Source organism: Rhinopithecus roxellana, chromosome 20 (genome assembly GCF_007565055.1).
Source record: "Rhinopithecus roxellana isolate Shanxi Qingling chromosome 20, ASM756505v1, whole genome shotgun sequence".
NCBI lineage: Eukaryota > Metazoa > Chordata > Mammalia > Primates > Cercopithecidae > Rhinopithecus > Rhinopithecus roxellana.
Genome location: NC_044568.1, coordinates 68,503,618 through 68,521,492, shown reverse-complemented (window position 1 = coordinate 68,521,492; position 17,875 = coordinate 68,503,618). Strand labels below are relative to the sequence as shown.

The following is a 17,875-nucleotide window of genomic DNA, read 5'->3' as shown; positions in this document are numbered from 1 at the left end:
TTGAAAGCCTAAATGTAAGCTGTATAGGTTGAAAGTATAATGCCCTGTTGTTGTTTTTTTGTTTTTTGTTTTTTGTTTTTGAGACGGAGTGTCGCTCTGTTGCCCAGGCTGGAGTGCAGTGGCGTGATCTTGGCTCACTGCAACCTCTGCCTCTCGGGTTCAAGCTATTCTCCTGCCTCGGCCTCCCAAGTAGCTGGGACTGCAGGTGCATGCCACCACGTCCAGCTAATTTTTTTGTATTTTTAGTAGAGATGGGGTTTCACCGTGTTAGCCAGGATGGTCTCGATCTCCTGACCTCGTGATCCGCCTGTCTCGACCTCCCCAAGTGCTGGGATTACAGGCATGAGCCACTGTGTTCGGCTGCCCTGTCTGTCTTAATGCATCATAATCATGATTCTGGTTCATTCTTTCCTACATTTATGTCCTGATGACAAAGTATACTCCATTCGTTAAGTGTGTGCTCTTCTCTCATGTTTTCTCATAAAAAAAGTTCATCATGAAATCCACCCCCATTGACCCCCACATCCTTTCCATGTGGTTGCCAGTTGTGACATTTCTTTGTCATTCTCTCTTTTTTTTTTTTTTTTTTTGAGTGGAATCTCACTCTGTCACCAGGCTGGAGTGCAGTAGCCCTATTTCGGCTTGCTGCAACCTCTGCCTCCTGGGTTCAAGCAATTCTCCTGCCTCAGCCTCCCAGGTAGCTGGGATTACAGGCATGCGCTGCCACACCCAGCTAATTTTTGTATTTTTGGTAGACGGGGGTTTCACTATGTTGGCCAGGACAATCTCAATCTCCTGACCTCATGATCCGCCCACATTGGCCTCCCAAAGTGCTGGGATTACAGGTGTAAGCCACCACGCCCGGCCTCTTTGTCATTCTCTTAATCTTAACAAATTGGGTCAATGCTTATGGTGCACTGACGCGATGCGATACTCTCGGATGAGTATCTGGGAAATCACTCCTTCATGTAGCTGGTGGAAGAGAGAAAAATCTACCTATGGTAGTGCTTCTTCAGTCTTCCTAGATGTGAGAGAATGGTGTTTTCTTCTCTCTACCCTTTAGAAGTCTGCTCCTATAGGTTTCGCCACAATGTCCTTGGCTTAGAAAATTGTGTTGAGATAATTGAATATGACTTTAGAATTCACATTTATTTGAGCCTTTCATTTTACAAATTAGGAAACTGATTTATAACATTGGGCTTGAAGATATTAGATATAATTTTAGTTATGAGCAGCTTTATAAAAATTCTATTAAGGTATTACAAAATATTTCCTTTTTCCCTAAAAAGTCTGTCTTTAGTGTTTATATGTATATAAATATACTTATTTATTTATTTTTGAGACAGGGTTTTGCTCTGTCCCCCAGGCTGGAGTACAGTGGCACAATCCTAGCTCGCTACAAGCTTGAACTCCTGGGCTCAGGCGATCCTCCTGCCTCAGCCTTCCCAAAGTGTTGGGATTATAGGTGTGAACCAAAGTGCCTAGCCCTTACTTATTTGTTTTAGTGGGGAAGTAAAGCCTTCATGAACCTTGAACTTGAGGAACCAGTTTTATTTAAACAGTTAATTTCCATGAGTTTTGAGCTAAAGTCAGAGTAGACTTAACAGCAGTTTTTTTTTAGAACCTATAATACCAAAACTCACAGCAATTTTGTTGTTTGCCAGTGTATTCTAAGCTTTTTGAAGAAAAAGAAGCATGCATATTAATTGCTTAGTAGGGGTTATGCTGGAAGAACTGTGGATTTGATTCGCTCTTGTAACTAAAGTCATAGTATTGCAGTTATTACTTTCCATGCCAAAGGTTGAGAGCGTGGACATAACCAGGCAGATATGCCTCAATACCTGAAGGGATAGATTAAAGTCAACTATAAACTGTAAGAATTTCCCTTAAGCATCCATTAGATTTAGCCCAGTGCTTAACTGTGGAAATGAAGACTGGGGGGAGCTGTGCCTAGGGAAGGGAGGTTATGTGTTAATAGAACTTTTTTCATTTCAGTTTAAAATAACCAATTTGGCTTATTTCCAAATTTGGCTGAGAGTCTTGGCTGCTAAGAGCTGTGCTTTCAACATCTCTTTGATTATTATGTATTTGATTAAAAGTGGGGTCACTATGGTTTGCATCTACTTGGCTGTCAGTATCCTAGAGGGAGTGTATGCCTCTTTCTCTTCTCTTTCCTTTAATGAGTTAAACAACTTGGTCTTTTTTTTTTTTTTTTTTTTTTGGCCCCAGGGATGGATTGATCTTAAAACAGGCCTATTTTGCAGTACTTAGTTCAAAGAACACCATATGTTTTAAATTATTTATTGTTTAGAAATTCTTACATTTCACCATAGTACAGTTTTGGCTGTCTCTGTTCTCTTTCTTCAGTTGCTTATTACCTTTTTCTAAAGCTCACCCTACTTAACAGACATCCAGGGCTTTTGATTGTAAAAGGCTAAAAGCTTTGAAATCTAGAGAATCTGTTTATATGAAGTATATGATTTTTACTGTAATTATAGATTAAGCATCATAATACATATATTATGCTGTGATGCTCTCATATAAGCCTTTCAAATTATCCCTTTTAAAAATAGTAACTACATTTTTTGTCTATAAATCATTGGTATTTATGTAGCTAAAGCATAAAAGACCATGAACATTTTCTTGATGGAATTCAATTATTTCTCAGCTACTGTAGTAGAATATTTATTTTAAAAGGCAACATTATAAATTAACTTGATGCACATACTACCATCGCTACCACTCCCACCTTCTGAATCTGTAAAGTAGATAGTAACATTTGTTGTATTTTTCAAAGACTGACCTGTAACTCATTTTAATTAATCAGGTCCTTACTAGACTAGCTGAAATGTCCCAGATAACAATAATCATTAAAGTCTTAAAGAAGTATAGTAGTATGTTAGTATGGTTTCTTTAAAACCTTTCATTTGACATTTTTCTTGTCTACAGGCTAATTTCTTTCAGGTTTGGGGCATGTATTCATTTGCATGGCAGTGTTTTGGATATATGTGAAATTAAAACTCATTTCATGGACTGCTCTAAAGTGTATCGGGGCCAATGTGATTGGTTTCTGGAAATTCTTGGAGATTATTGAAAGCGGTGGTTAAGCAGAGCTAATATTCCATGTTCATACCGTGAAATACTTCTACATTTTGCAAAGATGGTATTTTGGGCAGCAGTAACCTATGCTAAAAGTCTTATTGTCCTCTGGCAGTAAGTTAGCAGGCCTTTTGTACTATACAGCTGATTAATGGAATCAGTACCTCATTTGATACTTAAATTGAGTAAAAAAATTTTAATAACAGCCTTATTGTGATACAATTCACATACCATACAGTTCACCTATTTAAAATGTACAAGTCAATGGTTTTCAGTGTATTTACAAAGCTGTGCAGTCTATTTGAGAACAATTTCCTCACTCCAAGAAGGAACCCCACACTCATTAGCAGTCATTTTCCCTTTCCCTACAACTCGTCCTCCTCATGCCAGCCCAAGGCAACCACTAATCTACTTCTACCTCTATTGATTGTCCTATTCTGAACATTTTATAAAGCAGATTTATATAATCTGTAGTCTTTTGTGTCTGCTTTCTTTCACTTAGTATAATGCTCTGAAGGTTGTAGCAGATATCAATACTTCAGTACCTTTTATTGCTAAGATTTGTTTTTTAAGGTTATTTTGTCATTTTCTTTCCTTTGACTCCATTTTTTCTCTTTTCATTGTGAAATCAATTCTAAGGTCTCCCTTCATAATTATTATGATTTCAAAGAGTGAACCAGTATATTTTTGTGATCTACAAAGCAATCATCTGTATGATCTAGAGGATTTCACAGTTGATCTACGTGTTAGAAGAGCTTTTTGGGCTTTAAAAAGGTTTTTAGGGCCGGGCGCGGTGGCTCAAGCCTGTAATCCCAGCACTTTGGGAGGCCGAGACGGGCGGATCACAAGGTCAGGAGATCGAGACCATCCTGGCTAACACAGTGAAACCCCGTCTCTACTAAAAACTACAAAAAACTAGCCGGGCGAGGTGGCGGCGCCTGTAGTCCCAGCTACCCGGGAGGCTGAGGCGGGAGAACGGCGTGAACCCGGGAGGCGGAGGTTGCAGTGAGCTGAGATCCGGCCACAGCACTCCAGCCTGGGCGACAGAGCGAGACTCCGTCTCAAAAAAAAAAAAAAAAGGTTTTTAGAAAGTATGATGTTAGCTACTGCCAGTGGCAAGCCCAGCTGAACCAGGCACATCATCATGACCACAAAGTAGTCCATTTCAATATAGTTTGTATCATTAACATTTTTTAACATCTAAAAAAGTTTAGGTCATTTCTATGCTTTCATTAGTGATTCTTCAGTAGGAAGGAACCTAGCAAAGTGCCAGTATGTTTTCAGAAATAAAATTCCCAGTACATCCATTGCTTATATATTTATAAACACCAAAATGCATGAAAAGTGAAGTTCTGGTATCAGTTACAGGGTTTATGTAGCTATTCAAGAAAATGTATATGTGCTATGTTAATCTTGTTTCTTTTTGTTATTTTTGAATATGTGTCATTTTCAGGACCCTTCAAAACATGATACATGCAAAAGGTTAGTATCCCCTTAACAGATTTCCTTATGTTCAAGGTAATGTCTGGCAAGAGACTCTTTTGTAAGTATATGTATGTAACATAATTTACGAGTGCAGCTTGACAACTAATTCTTTTTTGGCCCAAATCACTGCAAATTCAGTTGTTCCTTGACATTAGCAAAATTAGCTTTTACAGTTTTAGCCGTTTTGAATAATCTAAAAAGTTCATGCCTTGAGTAATTTTTTAATCTTATTGTGATACAAATTGGAATCACACTCAGTAAGAGGCCAGTATGCATGGACAGGTAGCTACTAGTGGTTCAGCCTTCAGGCTGTGCAGTTCAAACTAGCTACACTATTCTACTTAAAACTTAATCTCATTTACTTCTCACAACCACTCTGTAAGATAGGTGCCATTATTACATTTTACAGAAGAAAAAAACACTACAGTCATATTTAGGAATTTGGATTTTCTCAGGTTTACTTAGAATATATTCCTTGGCATTAATATTAGTAATTCATTAGTATTAGCTCTGAAAGTTATAATTTGCCTTCCCTTAAGTGCCTGTATCTAAAATGACTGTGGAATCCTTGGCCTGTACAATATATTTGTGGAGATTATATAGAGCTAGCCATTCTATCTTTTGGATATCTCGAAGTATTTCAGAGAAAGAAAATATGTCTTTTTTTTCCCATAAAATGTCAGATCTATTATTTGAGGTAATGGACACAGTATAAAAAAGTACGAACTATTAGTAAATTTAGTTTCCTTAATATTGAGGGCTTAGGGTCAACAAAATGCTGCATAAAATTTTGAAAATACAAGCCACAGAATTGCAGATTTTAAAGATAAAACTTATGCTTATGCAGGGCGGGGTGCAGTGGCTTACGCCTGTAACCCTAGCACTTTGGGAGGCTGAGGCGGGTGGATCATGAGGTCAGGAGTTCGAGACCAGCCTGGACAACATGGTGAAACCCCATCTCTACTAAAAATACAAGATTAGCTGGGCATGGTGGTGCGTGCCTATAGTCCCAGCTATTTGGGAGGCCGAGGCAGGAGAATCGCTTGAACCTGGGAGGCGGAGGTTGCAGTGAGCCAAGATCGTGCCCTTGCACTCCAGCCTGGGCAACAAGAACGAAACTCCATCTTCAAAAAAAACCTTATGCTTATGCTATAAAACTTAGACTTATGCTAAACATAAAACTGATTAAGAATTATCAGGCAGAAGATATAAAGAATCCCTACAAATCAGTTTTTTAAAACCTCAGTAGAATATGAGAAAAAGGGCTGGGCACGGTAGCTCACGCCTGTAATCCCAGTGCTTTGGGAGGCCAAGGCGGGTGGATCACGAGGTCAGGAGATCGAGACCATCCTGGCTAACATGGTGAAACCCCATCTCTGCTAAAAATGCAAAAAATTAGCCGGGGGTGGTGGCGGGCGCCTGTAGTCCCAGCTACTCGGGAGGCTGAGGCAGGAGAATGGCGTGAACCCGGGAGGCGGAGCTTGCAGTGAGCCGAGATCGCGCCACCGCACTCCAGCCTGGGCGATGAGCAAGACTCCATCTCAAAAACAAAAAAAAAAAATAATATGAGAAAAAGAGTTAAACACTTTACAGAAAAGGAAACCACAAATGTAAACATATGGAAATGAGGTTTAATCTCATTCATCATTAGTGATATGTGAATTAAAATCATAGGTATATTTCATACCTAACCAGATTGGTAAAAATTAAAAATTTTGCAAATAAGAATTGGTTGGAAAGTTTATCCCCCAACTCTTAAAAACACTCCTAGGGTAATGTAAATGAATATAATCATTTTGGAAAGCAGGTTGGCATTATCTAGTAAATTTGACAGGATGAATTAACTTTTGACCCAACAATTCCATTTCTAATGATATACTTGATAGAAATGTGTGCACAAGTACACCCAGAAATATGTACAAGAATATTCACAGCAGCATTATTCGAGATATTCAAACATCAGAAACAACCCTAATAAACTGTGGTATATTCATACAATGGAATACTACAAAACAATAAAAATAAATGAATCACAAACATGTAGTAATCTGGATGAATCTCCAAGAAGAAAAGTCTGTCTTACGACAGGAAGTTATTGTTGAACCTGAATCTCCTGTGATGCAGTATAAATGTGTTTCGTCTGGGTCTCTTCTCAGTCGCAGTTAAGTATTAGGAAAGATTATGTGAGTATTGATGTCAGCCATTCTCAGTCTTTTGTACTAAAGAAATTTTCTGGCCGGGCACGGTGGCTCATGCCTGTAATTCCAGCACTTTGGGAGGCCTAGGCGGGCGGATCCACTGGCTGAGGCAGGAGAATGGCGTGAACCCGGGAGGCGGAGCTTGCAGTGAGCCGAGATCGCGCCGTTGCACTCCAGCCTGGGCGATAGAGCGAGACTCTATCTCAAAAAAAAAAAAAAGACAAATTTTCTTCTTCAGTGTTTTCTCAAGGATCCTACTTTTGGATTCTTTAGGCTTTTGTGATTGCTCTTAAAGGAGTCTGAATTCATTACTCTTATCAGGAGATTACTTCAGAGTTCCCAGTGCATATTGCTGTTATACATGCCATATTGCTTGGTATTTTAAACAAAGCTACCTGGCTGACATTCCAAACTAGTCCAGCGTAGCTGTTTGCCATACGTAAGCATACAGAGTGCTAGGCATGTTTAGGCAAAGAATCATTTTTCTTATGAACTTCAGCTCGTTTTATTGACTTCAAAACCTTTTAATACCAAGACTCATATGTCTTAAGTAGAGGGGCAGCCGGGTCATTTGGATCATGGAAGAATTATACTTTAAAACTAGTGTGCTAATAAGTTCTATTAAAGAATTATTATGTTAAGGAGAATGATGACTGTTCTGAAGCTCCTAAGGAAAGTCTCTTGCAGTACTTTTGAAGCTGCCATTTACCCTATTAGAACTGTATATACTTTTTGTGTATGTGTATCCTTATTAGTGTCCAAACTTAACTAGGGATTAAGAGGATGGGTTTGGAATCACACTGTCCAACTCCCTTACTAACTTTGGGATTTGGGGTGCAAAGCTTACGTGTTTCTCTTGTATGAGATGAGAATAATAACCCTATTTCATAGGGTGTTGTAAGGATTAAATCTTTAAAATACATATGAAGCAGATAGGATATTTCTGGTAGTTATATTATATATGATTACTTCCGAATTTATATTGGGATGGATTTTTTTAAAATACATATATGAAATGTCACTTACATAATGGTGTTTTTTCCTGTTTAAAAATGTTAATTGCAGAATACGTGAAAAGCAAAAGCACAAAGAAGACAATGTGAGAGTATCCATAATCCCTAACTCAGAAATAACCACTATATGACTTTGTAGAAACACATATAAAGGCATGTAAAGGCATCTTATTTGATATCATACTATTGGTTGTTTTTAACCTTTTAAAAAATTACTTTGTAATATTGTCACTCTAATCCAAATATTTTTTCCCCAACTACTTTGTGATAAAAGCAGTTAAATTTCCCAAAGTAAAAACTCCTTGCCCATATAAAAACATGTGAAAGCTGAAAGATAGTGAACATTTGTCTTAAAATACTTAACAATTTTATTGCTTTCTCCCCCTCCTCCTAGTTGCTGGTCATACTGGATTTTACCCATCATAGGCGCTGTTCTCTTAGGTTTCCTGTACCGCTACTACACATCGGAAAGCAAATCCTCCTGAGGAGGCCTTGCTGAAGTTGGAAAGTGCATCCATTTTGGGGTGAAAACTAGAGACTTGCTTGGGGGCTGCAGAAGTGCCCTCTCCTCGAATCCTGCCAGTTGCATTCTTCCCCCTTGGAGTCGAGACGATTGGCCAGGCATCCACCTCAGATCTGGGACCAGCGTCCTCCATCTCTCAGAGCCTTACTCCCCAAGTACCTGCTCACTGTTCTGTGTCCAATGATTGCCGGTGTTTCCTCTCTTCACTGGTTTCCATGAGTACCCTTATATTTCAAAACTTCCTGTTCATAAGTTATAGTGACATTGCTCTTTCGTAAAAATGCCTGCTTTCCAATACTTTGATTGCACATTAGACATTCTTAACAGGGCGGCAGTCTAGTGTTGAAACTTTTATTTTTTCATTTTTCTTTTAAGTAAATTAAAAAAAAAAAAAATTCTGATTTAGGGCTAGGTGCAGTGGCTCAGGCCTGTAATCCTAGCACTTTGGGAGGCCAAGGTGGGAAGATTGCTTGAGGCCAAGAGTTCGAGACCAGCCTGGGCAATATAGCGAGACCCTTATCTGTTTTTTTTTAAAAAATCTGATTTAATTCTGTTATTTATCATAAGGGGTTTAATTCCTGAAGTAAAGGTATGCACCTATTAAACTTAAAACTGCCAAATGATTTTTGTTCCTTTTATGTGCATGATAAAGCTACAAGGAATGGTGTGGCCACCTCCTCCTTCCTTTCAAGCTAGGGCAGCAGGTAGCTCTTCCCACCCCCTGAGCCCAGTCCCTTCCCAAGTGGTGCTGGACAAAAAAAACTACATGGCCCTTTTATGTCTTGGGGCCGGAGAGGGAGGGATGAATTGGGGTGATAGAACCCTGGTGAATTCAGAGTTATCTTTCTTCAGAAAAATACTGAAAACCACTGCTTCAGGATAGGGGTTTAGAAAAAACACCGAAGCTTTCACTTTGGTTTGGCACCAGTTTCTAACCATCTGTTTTTTCTACCCTAGCTATCTTTTATTGGTAAAATATAAATGTATAATTACGTCTGTAGAGCTTTACCAAGGATTTTCCCTCCTATTTTTGTTGATTAGCAAATTTTTGATTCTCCATTTTCCAAAAGTAAGAGACTCCAGCATGGCCTTCTGTTTGCCCCCGAGTAAAGTAACTTCCATATAAAATGGTATTTGAAAGTGAGAGTTCATGACAAGAGCCCGTTTTCCATTTCTTCTGTATTTTACCTCCATGACTCCAACTTGTGGGTTTGTTCTGTTTTTCCATAAGAATAAAATACTGGCAGTTTTTTTCTCTGATGTGTGTTCATTGAGAAGTAGGTTACTAGAATTATGTTACTGTGTCTTATTGGTTCAGTGATGATTTCTCTGGCATATTAGACTTTTATTTTTTTCCCCATGGAAGCACCTGAGGAAATAAATAGAACACTGGCTGTTTTCTGCCAGCAACTCTGGTGATTTTTCTCCCTGTCCTTTGAGAATTGCTAGTCTGCTTCTGAGCCATTGTCATATCCGGCAGGGAGCAGCTTGGTTCAAGAAGGACCATAGAGGCTGCTCAGCATCTCCTTCCTCCTTCCCAGCTTGCCAGGGATTTGATGAGACAGGAAACTGCCCAGCAAACCAGGGACTGCCCATGCAAACTATTTAAGAAAAAGTTCAATCCAGGTCTTGTATCCTGTGATTTAGTAGTTGAATGAGTACAGAATTCATCAAAATAATATTAACCTTGTACTTGCACACTTGGATATATTTGAGAGTAATTTTAGGAGATTTCTGGCTGAGTTTTACTGTCAGGGATATGGGTTTAGTAAAACTTTTATCTTTAGAAAAATGTTCGTATGCATTATAAGATGCTACTTTAAAGACAATATTGATAAAAAACCTTGGTTATTATTTAACAAAAGTGGTATGACTTGATGCTTCTCTATTTAAAGGCAAGGAAGGATTGGTATATGATTGCCTGTCATAAATAAATTATGTGATTATTAGAGTACATTGGGGTAAAAGTAAAGAACAGAGGAGTATTGAGGAGCTTGAAAGGGAGCATTCAATCTAAAGCCAAGCCTGAAGATAACTTGAATCAGTTGTAAAAGTGTGTTGGCAATGTCCAAAATTGAATGAAAAACATCTGGCTTATAAGCAGTGTTAAAGAACTACCATCTTAAGTAAAATTGGTGTTTTTGTTATTTTTAAGGTAAATGCCAGTGCAAAAGGTATGTTTTTCTACTTCATATTGGTTTTCTTTTCCTGTTTACATCTGGACTTGTTTTTTACTGAGAGCCAGAGGAAAAGATAATTAGACTTTGTCTCTTCCACCCATGAAATCCCTGCAGTACCCAGGGCTGCTTCTGAGCTACTGCTGATGTGATGTCACTTTGTATTAGGAAAACCACTTGGGGGTCCATTTACTATTATTCTGTTGCCTACAAAAACAGCCAGATGAAAGGTAAATCTTGCGTGAGAGTTTGCGGAGGTTGTTCTAAACAATAAAGTAATATAGCACACTAGCCAGATCCATCCAAAAGGACTTTTTTTTAAGGAAGTAGACTTGAATTCACAAAACAGTCTTGCCATGGGTAGGTGGTGAAAATCCTCTGGAGAGCAAGTGGAGCCAGTCCCCATTGGCTGACAGTGCCACCTGGAGCTGGTCTCTGGGGTGTTTGGTTGTTTATTCCTGAGGAAGACTAACTGCTGCTGCTGCTGCAAACTGGACTGTACACATCGTGGCTGCTGGGCACGAAGGAGGAGGTGAGAGAAGTTTCATGCCACCAAAATAGAGGGTGTTGGTACCACTGCCCCTGGTCTGAGAGTCAGGGTTTAAACCTGCCTCAGTAGAGACTAGTTTGAAATGACACCAAAATTCCCCAGCCCCTACTCAGCAATTGGTTTTGGTTTCCAAATGACTTCCACATTTGTCAAGATAACAGAGTGGTGGGGTCAAAGTTTATCTTGTGTTTAGATCTCCTCAAGACTGCTTAAGCAAAAACAAAAATCCCTTGGAACCTATCTTTTGAGCCTGTAAAGTTCTCTTAGCAGTTGTCATAAATGCATATGTTGTGAAATCAGAACACTGTCGCGTTTATACTCATTTAGCTGCAATGTGGGACAATGAAAAATGCTTTACAGGCCTTAAGTATCATTACTTACGGTATCTCCTGCTTTAAAATCTCAAGTGATATCTATCTGGTTAAATTCCATTTTAGGAGATTGAGATGCAGAACGCTGATGTTCATTACCTCCTCCTACCCCAGGAGAAATGGATTCAGACATGTCTTGTCTCAACAAGAAATTGATTTTTCTTTTTTTAACTATCTCATTCTGTTGCCAAATATCACAGAAGTAATGAGGAGTTTAGTTACATTTGGCTGTTGTGCTCTGAAAGAGCCAGGTTTGGAATTTGTGGGGGTGATCTAGGAAGAAGGTTCCAAAGAAGCAGAGGCATTTGTCAAGTTACCTACCCTATATCCAGCATCCTCCTCGTGAGCTTCAGTAGCTGCTCTTTGCCCACGCGTGTATCCTACGTTTGCTATTTGGGCAAACCATTACTTCAGTTATTTAACTTCCCTTTTTTTTAACTTCACCTTTGACTGTGAACAAGTAACATTAACATTCCTTTTGTATATTCACTAATGGAGTTAGTTTACCTGTTTTATTTCAGAATATTTTGAACGAAGATCTTTGTCTCTTTCTGCTGAAATGCACACACAGTGAATGTTTGTTAGAACTACACACAATAAAGCCACTGTTTTCCTTTTCTTGCCCTGACTACACTTAATTTTTTTTTTAATTAAAAAAGATGTTTTTTTAAGTAGAAGTGTTGGTTTTGTAATCCTCAGGTGTTCTGGAAGAGAAGGATTTGAGAAGCATGACAGTCTCCCGTGTCTGTGCTAACGATGTGTTTAGCACAACGTGGTGGGGAGTTCCGTGGTTCTCCAGGATTCTGCTCACTGTTCTTTTCGTGAAGTGAATCGTTCATTTGATAATCGTGAAATGCAAAAAGTAAGGCTGTGTTTTAATGGATGTGAAGTGGGAACGGGGTAGCCAGGTTTGAGGTTCTGTTTCCACTGAAACTACCTACTGAAAGAGAAGCCAGTACCAGGTAATACTGTTTTGTTATCTGCAATGCCAGTCTTCAAATGATTGTTTTTCTTGGAAATAGCTGAAACTGTTGGGGAAAATTAAACACTGAAATTGAAGTTTAGTGACTGTGTTAATAAAACAAGGGAAATAAACCATTTCTATAATTACCTTTAAAGCATACTGATAGCCATCTACCATTACTAACATATCAGATTTCTGTTGAGAGATCGTTCATTAGGGCTTGGCTATTTCACTATCACAGGAACTGAGGATTACTAACAGGAAAGGATGCCCCCATTCTTGTTACCAAAGTTTGAATTTAATGTTTAATCTTCGATACTAATAAGAGTTTATTATCATAGTACTCTCCCTGATGCTGAATAGTTGGTAGGTGCTTGACAAATCCTGGTCGATTGATGAAAGTCTGAGGTAGAAGACTGATTCCAATTATGTAAATTTAAAGGAAGAAATATCCACACAATCTGTTAAGCTGCTGGTAATTGATAGCATAAATCTAACGTTAATTAGTGAACTAGATTGCTATGTATGTGCAAAGCCCAGTCAGCTTAATCACATATATACCAGCATTTTAAAAACAAAATTATTTGATGAAGCAGTGAGAGGCTAGAGTGGCTTTCCAGGTGAAACATGAGAATGCACTTGTAATGCTGTCATTTCTCTGACACCTACTATGTGCCATGCAATGTGGTTTACAAACCTTGCTGATCCGTCCCTGTCTACCTTGTAAGGACACTTTTATGGCAACTCAGAGAGCCACCTGACTTGACCACAGAGCTAAGAGGAGAGCCAGGGTTTTTTTGTTTTGTTTTGTTTTGAGGCAGAGTCTCTATCCCCCAGGCCGGAGCACAGTGGTGTGATCTTGGTTCACTGCAACCTCTACCTTCTGGGCTCAAGCAATCGCCTCACTCACCGTCCCAAGTAGCTGGCACTTCTAATTTTTGTATTTTTTTGTAGAGACGAGATTTCGCCATGCTGGCCAGGCTGGTCTTGAACTCCTGGTCTGCAGTGATCCACCCGCCTTGGCCTTCCAAAGTGCTGAGATTACAGGCGTGAGCCACCTCCCCTGGCCTGAGAGCCAGGGTTTAAACCTCCCTCAGTAGAGACTAGTTTGAAATGACCCTTGAATCCCATGCAAATGGCTTAGTTTCTTGAAGCCAGTTAATGAGAATTTTAGATCTGAACTATGTTGCTGAAAAAACTTTTCATAAAAGGCAAAGGATTGACCGGGTGCGGTGGCTCAAGCCTGTAATCCCAGCACTTTGGGAGGCCGAGACGGGTGGATCACGAGGTCAGGAGATCGAGACCATCCTGGCCAACACGGTGAAACCCCGTCTCTACTAAAAAAAAAAATACAAAAACTAGCCGGGCGAGGTGGCGGGTGCCTGTAGTCCCAGCTCCTCGGGAGGCTGAGGCAGGCATAAACCTGGGAGGCGGAGCTTGCAGTGAGCTGAGATCCGGCCACTGCACTCCAGTCTGGGCGACAGAGCGAGACTCCGCCTCAAAAAAAAAAAAAAAAAAAAAAGGCAAAGGATTGAGAATTGAGGACGACTGATGAAATCCTTAAGCAGCACATATGAGAAGTCCTTGCATTTCATCAGTCTAGGATCCTGGATAAAAGTTAACATGGAACTATGTATGTAAATACATAGTTTTTGGGGTTTTTTTTAAAGAAGGTTTTGCTCTGTCGTCCAGGTTGGAGAGCAGTGGCATGATCATAGGTCACTGTACCCTCAAACTACTCCGCTCAAGTCTCAGCCTCCCAACTAGCTGGGACTACAGGTGTGTGCCACCATGCCCAGCAACGTAAAAATTTTTTTTTTTTTTGGTAGTAGTAGAGCCTCACTATGTTGCCGAGTCTGGTCTCAAACTCACGGCCTCAAGCCAGTCCTCCTGCCTCAGCCTCCCAAAGTGTGGGGTTACAGGCATGAGCCACTGTGCCTGGCCCCATTTTCCTTTTTTTTTTTTTCTTCCCTGTTTTTCAGAAATTGAGGTGGGATTGTCTTCCCAGACAATACAATGATGTTCATAATAAGAATCTTCTGACAGACCTACTCACTCTGATTTTAATAACCTAAGAAATCTAATCAGAGACAAATAGAGATGGAATCAGGAGAAGCTAAGTCATGAACAGCACAGGAAAATGAGCTTCCGAGACTCCCAGTCTGACCCCCTTTTTCTCTTTTGTAACTTTTTTTTCCTACCTCTCATCCTACCTCATCTTGCCCTCTTGCTTTGCCTCGTGTTTATCTTATAAAGGACGACACCTCAGCTATGCTCCTCTTTTCTTTTTCTTTTGTTTTGGAGCTGGGGTCTTGTTATGTTGCCCCGTCTGGACTGGAACTCCTGGGCTCAAGCCATCCTCCCACCTCAGCCTCCCCAGTAGCTGGGACTACAGGCACGCACCACTGCACTGGCTACATCTTCATTTTTGTGTTGTGGTACAAAAATGTACTTGACGCTCTGTCCTAAAAACAATGGGAAGAAATAATTTGTTTATAAACTGGACCATCCAGAAAGAATGCAGTTCTGTTTGAACATCTCTATTCACCTTCGTTTAAAGCTACATTCAAGCTCTGGGCCATTCACGTGAATCAAATTTGCCTTTTCAGTTACTTAAAATTGGGCTTCTGAAACCCACGTATCTTGACAACTGTGGTCTCTGCAACTTATCTGACCGTAAAACACTTGCCTGGGTAATGTCCTTTTAAGAGTTCTTCCTTTCTGGCCGGGTGTGGTGGCCACGCCTGGAATCCCAGCACTTTGGGAGGCTGAGGCGGATGGATCACTTGAGGTCAGGAGTTTTGAGACCAGCCTGGCCAACATGGTGAAACCCTGTCTCTATTAAAAATACAAAAATTATCTGGACGTGGTAGTGCACGCCTGTACTCCCAGCTACTCGGGAGGCTGAGGCAGGAGACTCTCTTGAACCTGGGCGGTGGGGGTTGCAGTGAACTGAGATCGTGCCACTGCACTCCAGCCTGGGGGACAAGAGTGAAACTCCATCTCAGAGAAAAAAAAAAAAGTTCTTCCTTTCCAAGTATACCTAAGTTCCCATAAGACAGAAAGTCATTTTTTTGATAGTTAATTTTTTGAGATAAGGGTCTCACAATGTCACCCAGGCTGGAGTGCTGGAGTATCATCCTGGCTCACTGTAGCCTCCGCCTCCCAGGGCCAAGCAGTCCTCTTACCTCAGTCTCCTGAGCTGCTGGCATTACAAGTGCCTGCCACCGTGGCCAGCTGATTTAAATTTGTTTTAGAGACAAAGTCTTGCTGTGTTGCCCAAGCTGGCCTTGGCCTTGGCCTCCCAAAGCACTCGGATAACAGGTGTGAGCTACTGTGCCCAGAAACTCATTTTTTATTCCATGCCAAGTCTCAGTATCTCTGGAAAGAAGAAACATTCTTCACTTTAAAACACCTACAGATTATTATTGTCATAGAGTAAGATACAGAAACCCGCTTAAGCTCACCTAGGTAACAGAGAAATGACTTGCTGTGAATCAGTAACCAATGAGTATCTGATGGAACACAAGGGTAGAAATCCCAGCTGGCCCTCCTGAGGATCTAGGAACAGGAACCAGAAACCCATAGGAACCAAAGTGGTTACTTTAGTTTCCTGTCCAAACTTCTAAAGGAAATTAATAATTAGAAGTGAAAATGTGGTTGAATGGGAAGGAGATCATAGGGAAAGCAGTTTCCCAAGGGAGATGCTATAATTGCATACTTTGTGTATATTTAAATGTCTTCGTTAATTAACTAAACGCTCTGAAGGAAGGCACGTCTGCATTTCTCAGGGTGCCCTGCATTGGGCTGGGCCATAGAGAGGGCGAAGTGGATTCAGTATGGCTTGCCGTGCTGTGCCTGCATAGCCATACTATATGCCAACTATAGCCGTACTATAATGAAGATAGTATAGTCCAGGCGCGGTGGCTCATGCCTGTAATCCCAGCACTTTGGGAGGCCAAGGCAGGCGCATCACCTGAGGTCAGGAGTTTGAGACCAGCCTGCCCAACATGGGAAAACCCCATCTCTACTAAAAATACACAAAAAAATTAGCCGGGTGTTGTGGCACGCACCTGTAATCCCAGCTACTCGGGAGGCTGAGGCAAGAGAATTGTTTGAATCTGGGAGGTGGAAGTTGCAGTGAGCTGAGATGGTGCCACTGTACTCCAGCCTAGGCGACAGTGGGACTCTATCTCAAAAAAAAAAAAAAAGTAGAGTTCTCATAACCAGTTTCCCCTATTACTAACATCACATGTTTATATGTGACAGTTATTACAATTAATGAACCAATATTGGTACGTTATTATTGAAGTTCTTATGCTAGTTCCTTAGTTTTTGCCTGATGTCTTTTTTCTTTTTTTGAGACAGAGTCTCAGCTCAATCTTGGCACACTGCAACCTCCCACTCCGGGTTCAAGCAATTCTGCCTCAGCCTCCCGAGTAGCTAGGAATACATGCGTCTGCCACCATGCCCGGCTAATTTTTTGTATTTTTAGTAGAGACAGGGTTTCACCATGCTGGCCAGGCTGGTCTTGAACTCCTGACCTCGTGATCCGCCCGCCTTGGCCTCCCAAAGTGCTGGGATTACAGGCGTGAGCCACCGCGGTGCCTGGCTGACCTTGACAGTTTTTTTTTTTTTTTTTTTTTTTTTTTTGAGACGGAGTCTCACGCCCAGGCTGGAGTGCAGTGGCCGGATCTCAGCTCACTGCAAGCTCCGCCTCTTGGGTTTACGCCATTCTCCTGCCTCAGCCTCCCGAGTAGCTGGGACTACAGGCGCCCGCCAAATCGCCCGGCTAGTTTTTTGTATTTTTTAGTAGAGACGGGGTTTCACCGTGTTAGCCAGGATGGTCTCGATCTCCTGACCTCATGATCCACCCGTCTCGGCCTCCCAAAGTGCTGGAATTACAGGCTTGAGCCACCGCGCCCGGCCTGACCTTGACAGTTTTAAGGAGTACTGGTCAGGTACATTGTAGGATGCCCTCTGTTAAAATTTGTCAGATGTTTTCCTCATGATTAGACAGAGGTTATGAAATGGGGAGAGGAAGACCACGGGGATAAATTGCCATTTTCATTACATTTCCAGAGGACACACTGTCGACATGATCTGTGACGGTTGATGTTGACCTTGATCACCCGGCTGAGGGACTGTTTATCAGGTTTCTCTACTCTCTAGTCACTCTTCAGGAGGGACTTTCCATATTGTTCCACACTGTGGCAGGAAGTCGCTGCACAGCCCACACCTAAGGAGTGGGGAGTTATGCTCCATCTCCCTGAGAGCAGAGTGTCTACATACATTATTTAGAATCTTTCTGGATAGGAGATTGGTTTCATAGATTGTTTTATTTATTTTTATTTGCATATTTATTTTTAGAGACAGCGTCTCACTGGGTTGCCTAGGCAAGAGTGCAGTGACTCTTCACAGGTACAATCAATCACTGCACACCGCAGCCTCAAACTTCTGGCCTTGAAGTGATCCTCCCTCCTCAGCTTCCTGAG

The 17,875-nt window shown here is 40.9% G+C and overlaps 1 protein-coding gene across 1 annotated transcript in view; it reads left to right on the top strand.

The window, feature by feature from the left end:
- The window catches only part of LOC104655878 (cytochrome b5 type B), a 42,976-nt gene extending 32,714 nt beyond the window's left edge, over positions 1 to 10,262 (top strand). Inside the window, exons 4-5 of the mRNA XM_010355416.2 lie at positions 4,553 to 4,581; positions 8,190 to 10,262. Coding sequence (XP_010353718.1) covers positions 4,553 to 4,581; positions 8,190 to 8,280 — 120 coding nt within the window. The 3' untranslated portion in view covers positions 8,281 to 10,262. The remainder of the gene's footprint in view (positions 1 to 4,552; positions 4,582 to 8,189) is intronic.
- Positions 10,263 to 17,875: the final 7,613 nt, after the last annotated feature.